The following is a 12,979-nucleotide window of genomic DNA, read 5'->3' on the forward strand; positions in this document are numbered from 1 at the left end:
GAGAACCAAAAGGTTATGCGTGAACGACTCAAATACCGACGACACAGCCACCGTGCCCCCCCCCCCCTCCCCACACACACACACAGGCTTATAGGCTGACGTGCGCGCACGTACACTACATGTAATGGTAGAAAAGAAACGAAATTAAATTTTAGTTCACCAGGAAAACGAGACAAGGAATTAACCGTGCTTTTTTTTACCCACACCCGGGACATGTTAAAAAAAAGAACCAAAACAAAACAAAAAAACAACCAAACAAAATAACAGCAACAACAAAACAACAACACGCACACACACTGACACACACACACACACACACACACACACACACACACACACACACACACACACACACACAACACAAACACACACGCACACACACTCGCGCGCAGGCACACACGCACGCAAGCACGTACGAACGCTGATGAGAAAAGCCAAGCATATGCGTACAGTTACATTAATTTTTTTTTTTTTTCAAAGTTGTCACCTAGAAAACCTGGATAAAGAAAAGCATAATAAAACTGAGCCGGCAGAACACACACACACACACACACACACACACACACACACACACACACACACACACACACACACACACACACACACACACACACACACACATTCGACGCACTTTATTTTCTTTCTTTCTTTCTTTTCAAACTAAGATGGCAACAAATCAGTGCCGACAGCCAGTTTGTCACTATGGTTCACTGATAATGAAAACTGCGGCATTTGAAGCTCCCAACTGGCATGTTACAGCTGAAGGAATTGAGATTGAAAACGAACTGTGTCAGGCTGAATGTGATCTGGCTATTCATGCGAAAGTATGTAGGCTACTTACGGGTGTACATTTCATTGAAGGGCAGACGGAGAGTGTGCGCAGATGAGAAATGGCAGAAAAGAAACGAAACGAAATTTTAGTTATCCAGGAAAACGAGACAAGGAGTTAATGTAGGTGTTGTTTTTTTTCCACCCACCCCCGGGTCACTTAAAAAACAACTGAACAAAATAACAAGAACAAGAACAACAACAACAACAACAACAACAACACACACACACACACACACACACACTCACGCGCGGCAGGCACACACGCAAGCAAACACGTACGTACGAACGCTAATGAGAAAAGTCAAAGGCGTCCAGTTGCATTAAAAAAATTACAAAATTGCCACATTGAAAACCAGGATAAAGAAAAACATAATAAAACTAAGCCAAAACACACAAACACACGCACACTGACACACACACACACACACACACACACACACACACACACACACACACACACACCCCGGCGCTGAAACAGGAAGAGACCTTCAAAGCCGAAAACTATACGCACGGAAACACACACACACACACAAGCCCGCACACACACACACACACACACACACACACACACAACAAACAAACAAACACACACACACATATACAGACACACACACACACATTCAGACACGCCCACGGCCACCTACCCACCCACCCACCCACACAAACACACACACACACACACACGAAAAAAGGGATAGGGGGGGGGGGGGTATGAAAGTGGGTGGTAGGTTGGGACGTCTTTGGGGATCGCCGTGAAAATACCACTGGCAGACATTGAGGAAGAGCGTCACGGTAACTGATGATCTAATCCGTCAGTGAATGACACAAGACATAATTCTGGAGAAACAAAAAGGGATGGGTCTTGAAACGAAGACTGCGTGTAAGTGACATATGTAATTGTTCGTAAGCTTTGGCGGCAGTGGACTGAGAGAACAAATACAATGATGAATCATACATATTTTAAAAAGACAAACAAAACGCGTGCGCGCGCGCGCGCGCGAGAGAGAGAGAGAGAAGAGAGAGAGAGAGAGAGAGAGAGAGAGTGTGTGTGTGTGTGTGTGTGTGAACTGACATACATGCTATACACGACATGACTGACATGAATACAGGTGGTAAAAAAAACTATACAAAGAAACAGACACACTGCCACAGACACATCAGTACCAGCACACTGCGACAAACACACACACACACACACACACACACACACACTGACACACACACACACACACACACACTGTGACGCTGACTGACACACTGTGCCTCGGACACACACTGGCACACACACACACACACACACACACTCAGTCACAGACACACGCACGCACGCACGTATGCACACGCATGAGCGTGTCCACAGTTTGCACACATTCATCTGACAGCAATAAACAGTTAAGATCAGAAAACAAAAAGAAGAAAAAATCTTCACGTGCCTGTTAAATTCAACACCACCCCTTATGAAAGGGAAGAGTGCTTTTCCTTCGCGCCGCGACAATACCATCGTGGGAAAGGAATGTCACTCACGTCGGAGGCCACTAAAACCAAATTACCCAGCTGTTGTCCGAGAGCGAGAGAGAACTTGGGATGACTGTCCGTGTTTCATTGGTGTCAAAAGACGGCTCTGTGACTGTGACAAAAGTTGGGCAGTGTTTTGCAACGGTCAACAGTGGACATGCTTGGAGTGTCGTCTGCGAGGAGTTTATTGTATTGCAAGGCAGCGTAAAGCGGCCATGGCGCAAACAAAGTGTTTGTTTTTAACCGGTGAGTGTGTGAACGTCTTGTCGTCTGATCAAACAGGTGCCGCTGCGACTGTGATGGCGGTGGGGGGTGGGGGTGTCGGAAGTGTGTTGTTTCCGGAAACTTTCCTTGTCCCCCTTTTTTTTTTTCGGTCATGTTCAGCCACGTTCGTCCCTTTCTGTTCCTTCGTTGATTGACGCGTTTACTGAGTTAAAATTGAGAACGTATTGTAGTTTTGGAAGGAACAAGCTCTTGCTGACAGTATGGAAACTGGGTTGGTTGGGGTCGGGCTATACGCATTTTGAAACGTTATAAAGATTGAGCAGGTAACGCACCTGTCGTTCTGCTTCAAGTTACCTGTCTGCTTTAACCTCTGTTCAGTTCACCCACTTTTGCAACACAGAAGAATTGTAGTGTACAGATTGATAAATCTCTCACCGCTGCCCTGTAGTTTTGAGTACACGTACATCCTACATGAATGTGTGGTACACGAAATAACCGTGTAGAAGGAATGCCCACCTGTGAGTAAACGACAGGTGACTAACCGCAGATTTAGAAGTGGTAATTATCGATCAATACATGCGTAGTTAGTAAGTCAGTATATGTCTAATTAGGTTAAATGAAGTGCTACAACATCAACAACAACTTTTGTTTTATTATTAATACTTGAAGTATTATTATGTGGTTATGAAAAGATGATAAAAAAATAACAAAACCACTACCAAGAACTTCATACAGAAGTGATTTTACGCCTTGCACATGTATGATTTAATCTGTTATAGATTTGATAAATTATTGTACTGATAGACCTTAGTGACCAGCTGTGCGTTTTCTATTGCTAGGTGTAATCACCATTAATTAAAAGTCAACCAGACAACACATACAGAAGGATGTCATTTTTAGGTGTCAAAGGTTAAGGTGTACAGTGCAGTGTGCCAGGAAACTGAGATAGCCAGGTGGTTAGATTTTAAACTATGTTTTTGGATTCATTGTTTACTTTATATTGATTATAATTCTTAACATGACTTAATTGTGAGTATTTAAAGGAAGAAATGAAATATAGATCCTTACTAAGCCTTGTGAATGATTATAGATTAAAGGAAGAAATAAAATACAATTGTTCTTGTGGTTTCATTTTCAGTTTTGACTGCTTTTCTGCTTCTGTTTGTATCCATTGTTTTGTTGCAATCAAACAATTATATCCACTGTAGGAATTGTCATGGGAGTGATATGATGTTGGTTCCCATTTGACTAAAGGCAACAGGCAACTGCCGCAAAGCCTAGAGGCTTGCCTCTTCACTCAGTCTGTTAGTGTCATCAGCAGGAGGCTTAGTTTGTGGTGCCCTGTGTGCATTTTGAATCAGAAAACACCTTTAACCCTGTTAACAGCCTCAGCAGGGTTCTGTGCCATAGTCGTGTGGAAAAAACACAGAAATGTATTGTTTTCCCTCCCAGTCAGGTGAAGACACATCCAGAAATAGTGTAAGTTTGTTCCTTTTTTTTGTGGTTTATGCATAAAATGTGTTATTCACTTATTGTGAAAGTGGTTTTAATGAGAAGAATGTTGATGTCAGAACATCCAGAAATACTGTTGAAGTTAGTTGTATAAAGCTTGTATAATTTGTATTTCTCATTTTTTGTCACAACAGATTTCTCTGTGTGAAATTTGGGCTGCTCTCCCCAGGGAAAGCGCATTGCTACACTGCACCTCAGTTTATCGTCTCATTCAAATGACTAGCGTTCAGACCACCACTCAAGGTCTAGTGGAGGGAGAGAAAACACCAGCGACTGAGCAGTGATTCGAACCAGTGCGCTCAGATTCTCTCGCTTTCCAGGCGGACGTGTTACCTCTTGGCCATTACTCCACTGTCGTTCCCTTTTTTGAGGTTTATGCATAAAATGTGTGATTATGAAAACCATTTCAATGTGAAGAATGTTGATGCCAGAGTTAAGCTGGGGTGCAGGGCTCAGTGAGTTAACCTAACAAAGATGTTCAGCAGCAATGCAGGATGTACCTCTGGAGTTTCTGTGTCAGATCTCCAACCCTTGAAGACAGTAACAGAAGAAAAAAAATTAAGGGAGAAAATAATGTTGGAGGCGTAAGGCCAGGGATTTGCTGCAGCAACATTTCAGTCTGACTATGTGGACAATAGTTTCAGATTATATTGTAAAATTGACCAGAGCTGTTAGCTCCTAAGATAAGTTCTCATGTTATGTTAATGACTTTGGTGGTTTTCACCAGTGGATGTGGTAGGTATACATTAAAATCTTGAACTGAATTGAGAATTTAACTGGACACAAAGGGTTACTTTGGTGAGGTCACACACACACACACACACACACACACACACACACACACACACACACACACACACACATATTCTTATGATTATATGGATGTATACAGGTAGGTTCGTGTCAATACAAAAACCTATGGTGAACGTTTGTTCTTCTTTGCTGCTCCTCATATCTGGAACAACCTTCCTCATCATACCCGTGCATCCGATTCTATTTCTGCTTTTCACTAAAAACTTATCTTTTGAAAACCTATCTATGTAAGCACTCCCAGCTTCCTCGTTCTCCAACACCATCCATGTCAGCTCACTTTGGATGCATAAGAGTGGGAGAGAGAGAGAGAGTTGGGGGAAGAGAAGGGTTTTGAGAAAGAGTGGTCATGAATGATTTGTGTAATTTGTAATAATATATTCTTTCATGTAAAGCACGCTGAGCTGTTTGAGAGAAAGGGTGCTATTCAAATGTACATTATTATTATTATTATTATTCATTATTGTTATGTACATGTGTGCATATGCCATGTGTTTGACTTTGAGTTAGAGAGAAAGAGATAAGGTTTAAAAAAAACTCTGTGTGTGTGTGTGTGTGTGTGTGTGTGTGTAATGTGTATACATCATGTGCATGTTTGTGTATCAAAAATTAAAAAGTGTTTCACTTTGCAGACCATGTACACTCATATATCATGGTTATGATGATATCCTTGAGAAAGTTCTTGAGTGAAACCTCTTTTGAAAGTCTGCTTTAGAAATGCAGATTGATCTATCTCTTCTTTTCTGTCTCCGTTGTGCTCTGTAAAAGTGCTTGTGGACTTTTCACAGGGCTGTGTGATAGATGTACCATTGTATGACTCAGGGTGATCGTTTGGGATCATTTAGCAGATGGCTGTCTGTGTGTATCATTATCCCATTCGGCTTATCACACACCTCACTGTTGTGGTACTCCACATTCCTGGCATTTTTGTATGGAAATGTGATAGGTACGCTTGTCCTGCCTCTGTGTGTGTGTGTGTGTGTGTGTGTGTGTGCATACACATGTGTGTATATATTATATATGTGTGTGTGTGTGATTTATGAGCTGCCTTTGCAGCCACAGTTTATTGATATTATTAATTTTATATAACACGTTTTGCTTTGGGCCCTCTTAGGCCAACGGATCAGAGCTGAAAGCTGTTTAAAATTCTGTTTGTGGGTTTTCTAGGCTGATCCTTTGATAGAAAAAACAACCACCACCAAACAAGACCTGTATTCATTGCTGTTGCTATTTTCTTTTCTTTTTATGGAGTAAACTCGTACAGATGGTAGTTGTAGCAAAGTGCTGTATGTTGACCAATTTATTGCTCTGACTAGCTTGTCATAGTAGTACTGCAGATAACAGAAAAGAGAATAGTTTTTTTATTTTTTTTATTTTCATTATTTTTTGTGAGTACTCCAAATTGATTTTCAGAGGTTGTACAGATTGCTTCTGTGGCTGGTGTTGTGCAGATCTACAAGTTGGGGGATGGACAGTTTATTTGTCATCATCCCCTGTGACTTTCGGCAGCCTGTGTCAGCTTCTCCCCAGAGTGCATGCACTTGGCTTCATGCATTTCGTCAGAGAATTTGTACAGCCTCTTATTACTACTAGTAATATTTTTAGTCTTGATTACTGAAATTTACAGTTTCCACTTCTGTGATGGAGCCAGAGTTGTGGTTGTTTAAGTGTTTAAGGAATGGCAGTTATGTGATCAGATATCTCCTTCACCTAGCTATAATGATGATATCATAAAGCACACACACACTCACTCACACACACAAACACACACGCACACACACACACATACACACATGCACGTACACACACACACACACACACACAGAGGTTTGTTGTTGTTGTTTTGGGGTGTAGGGGGGAAGCTGTTGATCTAATGATCAACACAACAAAGTTTACAATAAACAACTGCAGCAACAGTAATGATGATGATGATGATGGCTTTGAGTTTGATTAATTTAATGTTTGTGACTTCTAAAAGTCAACTGGGAGTATTTATGAATATGACCATGAGTTTGACCGTGCATCTCTTTGATGGTACTTCCTCCTCTTCACATATATCCCCCCACCTCCTCAGCTCCTGACCCCCCCCCAAATTCCCCATCCCCTTTCTCCCACCTTGCTGCCTCTTTTCCATTTACTTGGCTTGCTTGCTTTACATTTTTTCAGAATGGTTTTGAGCATCTCTGATAGAGAGATGAACTCATGATGTGAGACTGCCCATGGAGAGTATGTCACTACAAAATACAAATACAGTGCAATACACACTTTTTTGTTTGTAGTATTTTCTGCCGGCAAGTGTATTTGTTTTCCTATCAAAATTGATTTATTTTTAAACAAAATTTTGCCAGGTACAACCCTTTTGTTGTCGTGGGTTCTTTTATGTGCACTAAGTGCATGCTACAGACTGGACCTGGGTTTATAATTTTGTTTCCTCAGAATGAATGGTGTCCAGACCACTACTCAAAATCTAGTGGAGGGGGAGAAAATACATATATATGTAAGTGTGGGATTTAATCATGCAATCTACACAACAGTCTACAGATTAACTCACTTTCTTTGGCGAATATGTCATCACTCAGCCTCCAGAGCCTATTGTATTGCATGAAGAATGTGTTGTGAAGATTGGGAAAAGCTTCATGAATCCCAAACTGGTAAACAGTTGCCTTCGATTCTTGGTCACAATGACACTCACAGTGATAAAAATGTATATTGGGGAATCCCCCACGCTTTATGCTTTTGACCACAAACACTGCAGGAGATGAGTGTGAGGGCACTGAGACTGAGCAGCACAAAGACAGGATGAGTGAGAGTGATCAGTCACAGCTGTGAAGCTCATGAACCATTCCTTGACCCTGAACTGATAAGTGGACCATCCCGCCCACCCCCCTACCCCCCATTCCATGCACATGCCCCAGGGTACCTTGTTTGACTGGGCCAAACAATCTGGTTCCTTGACCAAGATCGAGAGGACCAGACGTGTGGGAGGGGCGGGAGGGTAGGAGAGGGGTGGGGTCAGGGGAGAATCTAGGTGAAGGTTTGAGTGCCGAGCAGGGATGGGTGTGCAGGGGGAACAATGACAGGGATGGGTGTGCAGGGGGAACAGTGACTGGGCAGGGATGGGTGTGCAGGGGGAACAGTGACTGGGCAGGGATTGGTGTGCAGGGGGAACAGTGACTGGGCAGGGATGGGCAGGGATGGGTGTGCAGGGGGAACAGTGACTGGGCAGGGATGGGCAGGGATGGGTGTGCAGGGGGAACAGTGACTGGGCAGGGATGGGTGTACAGGGGGAACAGTGACTGGGCAGGGATGGGCAGGGATGGGTGTGCAGGGGGAACAATGACTGGGCAGGGATGGGTGTGCAGGGGGAACAATGACTGGGCAGGGATGGGTGTGCAGGGGGAACAGTGACTGGGCAGGGATGGGTGTGCAGGGGGAACAGTGACTGGGCAGGGATGGGTGTGCAGGGGGAACAATGACTGGGCAGGGATGGGTGTGCAGGGGGAACAGTGACTGGGCAGGGATGGGTGTGCAGGGGGAACAGTGACTGGGCAGGGATGGGTGTGCAGGGGGAACAATGACTGGGCAGGGATGGGTGTGCAGGGGGAACAATGACCTGGCAGGGATGGGTTTTCCGGGGGAACAATGACCGGGCAGGGATGGGTGTGCAGGGGGAACAGTGACTGGGCAGGGATGGGTTTTCCGGGGGAACAATGACTGGGCAGGGATGGGTGTGCAGGGGGAACAATGACTGGGCAGGGATGGGTGTGCAGGGGGAACAATGACTGGGCAGGGATGGGTGTGCAGGGGGAACAGTGACGGGCAGGGATGGGTGTGCAGAGGGAACAATGACCTGGCAGGGATGGGTGTGCAGGGGGAACAATGACAGGGATGGGTGTGCAGGGGGAACAATGACAGGGATGGGTGTGCAGGGGGAACAATGACAGGGATGGGTGTGCAGGGGGAACAATGACAGGGATGGGTGTGCAGGGGGAACAATGACCAGGAAAAGGTTATTTGAGCCATCTCCCTGATGGGCAGGACAGTTGGGTGTTTTTTGGACATGTATACACTTGCAGAACACAAAGACACACATTAACAATCTCGGAAACCATGTCAGTGTTGGGTGGATTATTTAAACATGAACAAACCCAATATGAATACCCCTGAAAATGGGATATGGCTGCCTTAACAGCAGTGTAAAAACAGAACACATGTAAAACCCCACTTGTACACTGATCAGGGAGTGAACATAAAAGCTTGTCCACAAACACAGAAAGAAGGAAGAAGAATTCCTCTCCCAGAGAACTCCCATACAGTTCAGCCTTCTTTGTGAGCACGGCTTACGATCAATAACTGAGAAATCTTGAAGTGGAACTATCACATCAGTTACTTACATTGTCTGGGTTCTTTCTTTGTCCTCCAAGGTATAGTAGATTCCTCTCTTGATGTCTTGAGTTGTATGATGAAAATAAGAATGCATTCAGGTTACTTTTTAGTGTTCTTTTTTTTTGTTTTTGTTGTTGCTCTAGGAGAACTTAGTCAATGACAGAGTTGTGGTTTCAGTTTCCATGCTGCATTGTGGATCAGTGTGTGGGTTTACTGGTAACTCCAGTCCTGTCAGGATCAGTTGCACCGAGTCTGCTTGGATATATATCTAATAATCTATAGATGTTTTTAGTTATAATGTTTCAGAACCTTTATGAATGGCTTTAGAGTGATCTGCCTTTGTGTGGCGGGTTCCAGTGGTGGTGGGTGGAGAGGGTGTGGGGATGGGGGTGGGCTCAGTGCCTCAAAGTGGTCTGCCCTTGACAGCTCCCCATGAACCAGCTGACAGCTGGACCATGACACTGACGGAACAAGTCTGGATCTGTGTGTGTGTGTGTGTGTGTGTGTGACTGTATGGAGGGAGGGGTGGGGTGAGGGGTGAGGTGAATAGCGGCATTGAAGGAATGCTGGTGAATGAAAAAAACCCAGCAGGTATAGAAGTTATATATCTACAGACTATAATAGAGAAAAGAGAGTGGAGCAGGGGGCGTGGGGGAGTGTTTTATCACCAATACAAGGCTGCGTCTTACACTCTTGCTGTTGGGAGTCAGTATGAAGGTTGAGGCCTGTACTGACGATTGTTCATAATTTGGATACTTTCCATAAACTGGTTATGAAGTGGAATTTGGATACATGTGTCCGTCAAGGACAGTGGACTGGCAAGTCTTCGGATAAAGTTCTGTCTGTAGATAAGATCCTCAGTGGTTCTGTATTATTCCATTTGGCTCTGCCCAGTGCCCAGGAAACTGTTGTTGTATTCCAGAATCGTGGTCTCTGGAAAAGAATTCCTAGCAGTGTTAAATAATTATCATTTGTGTCCATCTCAGTGTGCATTCTTTTTGACAACAGCCTCCACCCCCCAGTCCTTGAGCAAGATGCATTGTGGTTTACTTTCTTAATGGACACTTGGCTAGAGAGAGAGAGGGGGGGTAGGCGTCAGGGGTGGGGGGTGGGGGGCATAGTGGGGGGAACAACAGAAACAGGGAGGGGGGGGGTGTCATATATACATATATAAATATGTGTATTACTGCATGTGTGAAGGTACTGTGCATGGAAACATACCTGGTTTTTTAAGATACATCCATTCTTTTGTCAGGATTATTGATTAAATTGAAAACAAAGAAACAAAGAAACAAAAAACAAAAACAAAAAAAGAGAAGATTATGATTACACACACACACACACACACACACACACACACACACACACACACACAAAATCCAGCAACAACATCATAAACAACAACAACAAAATTTTATACCACCACAGTAATTACCAGTCTTAGTTTTACCAAGAGATTGGAGGCCAGGAGGCGTGTGTGTGTGTGTGTGTGTGTGTGTGTGTGTGTGTGTGTGTGTGTACATACATGTGTGTGTGTGTGTGTGTGTGTGTGTGTTTAGAACCTTCATCTTTTATTGTTTTGATATCACCTGTGTGATGAGATCTGAAAATTTTAATGTGTGTGGAAGGAATACATGCAGGTTAAAGATCACGAAATCCTTGTCAGCATTTTGGTGAGGTTTGGAAACGAAAACACACCCAGCATGCGTACAGATGAGAACAAAGTAGGGGTGCCATAACAGCAGGTGAAAAAACAGTGTTGTGCACACAAAATTCACTCAAAAGGTCTGCTCTGGGGTCTTGAGTGAACACGAGAATAACGGTATGAACGCAGAAGAAGAAATTGCCAAAACACAACTGACCTAGGGAAAGTGTGTCACAGACAATGAAAGACCAGCTGCGTGCTGCTGTCAGCCTGTATGGCTGTCTGGCTGTGTGATGTTCGTTCGTTCTTTAGTTTAACATCTTTTCACTGTAAGTGATATTAGACAAGGGAAGAAAAAAAACCGAGTGGTAGGAGGGGGGGGGGGGATTACTGTGTACGCATACGAGTAAGTGAAAGTGTGTGTGTGTGTGTGTGAGGTGTGAAAATTATTGATTTAAGTTTTGTTTAAAAAATAAACAAACAACATAACAATATAACATATTTCTAATGAAAAACTAACAACTATAGCAGCGAACCAACTGGACTATTTAACAAGGAGTTGAAAAAGTCATACATTAGCAATGGACTGCTGAAGATCGTCAACACTGAAGATGATTTCAGTTCAGGGATTTGAGACTTTAACTGTGTGATGTGCTGTGGACAAAGTATGGGAAAACCTTGGCACTGGATAGCAAGCATGCATTAAATGTACATGTTAGTATGTAACAGCACAGACTTGGCAAGAAACTGAACAGCTGGTGGGTCTGTAGGGTTAATGAGATTTCACAGATAGGGAGAGACTGTGATGTGTGTGTGTGTGTGTGTGTGTGTGTGTGTGTGTGTGTGTGTGTGTGTGTGTGTAATGTTGTGTATATAATGTAATGATGTTTACATGTTGAGAGAGAGGTGTATTTTCTGTTTGTGAGGTGTTTCTTGTATATATATATTTTGAGTGCTTGTGTTGTGTTGCATTGTGTGTGTGTGTGTGTGTGTGTGTGTGTGTGTGTGTGTTTGTGTACATTATCTGTTATCATAATTAGTTTGTGGTATTTCTGTGAGTGTTTGTGTGCATGTGTGTGCATACATGTTTGCATATGAGTGTGTGTCTGAAGAATATATGCATGTGTGAGTGTGTATACATGTGTATTCAGTATTGTATCATATTATTAAAGGTGGTATATACAGTGTAGATCATAAAGTAAGAAATAGCACATACATGCATACTATGTACACACACACATGCAAGCATCCATGTATGCACAAACATACACACAAACACATTCACAGCACACACACACACACACACACACACACACACACACACACACACACACACACACACACACATATTTTACAAATACAGACTAATTTTGCACACATGATATATGATACTTACTTTAGAAAATATTGTGAGGCACAAACATAAACATACTACTTTTTATCTTCCATTAAAAAAAAAGTTAAAAAAAAAAAGCTTCATCTTTCAGTTTCAAGGCTGTATGAAACATAACAAGCTTTCACAATAATATTTACAACAGTGACAACAAAGAACTCTACACCCCCTCATTCCCCCCGAACCCCCCCCCCCCCCCCCGACCCCCCCAGGCACTTCATATCTGCCCATCCCCAGAAATCATTTACGCATATACCTGCATACAAATTAAGGCTTGTGTGCAAACACACACACAAACACTCTCTCTCTCACACACACACACAAAAAAAAACAACACTCACACACACACACACATACACACACACACACACACTCTCTCTCTCTCTCTCACACACACACACTTACACAGACACATACACACACGCACATGCATACACACACACACACACACACACACACACTGGCACACACAGATATAATCTATTTCTCTGTGCGTATGTAAGTAATATATATATATATATATATATATATATATATATATATATATACACACACATATATTATTTTATTATATTTCTTTCTTTCTCTTTTTTTTGTTTTTTTGGTGATCTCTCAAGTCTAGCAAGTTATTTAATGTGTTCTTTTATGTCGATAACAATATC

General features: G+C 43.0%; 1 protein-coding gene across 1 annotated transcript in view; it reads left to right on the plus strand.

Moving 5' to 3' along the window:
• Positions 1-2,289: 2,289 nt before the first annotated feature.
• The window catches only part of LOC143289429 (uncharacterized), a 159,706-nt gene continuing 149,016 nt past the window's right edge, over positions 2,290-12,979 (plus strand). Inside the window, exon 1 of the mRNA XM_076598393.1 lies at positions 2,290-2,592. Within this exon, the coding sequence (XP_076454508.1) occupies positions 2,562-2,592 (31 nt within the window). The 5' untranslated portion in view covers positions 2,290-2,561. The remainder of the gene's footprint in view (positions 2,593-12,979) is intronic.

Source organism: Babylonia areolata, chromosome 14 (assembly GCF_041734735.1).
Source record: "Babylonia areolata isolate BAREFJ2019XMU chromosome 14, ASM4173473v1, whole genome shotgun sequence".
NCBI lineage: Eukaryota > Metazoa > Mollusca > Gastropoda > Neogastropoda > Buccinidae > Babylonia > Babylonia areolata.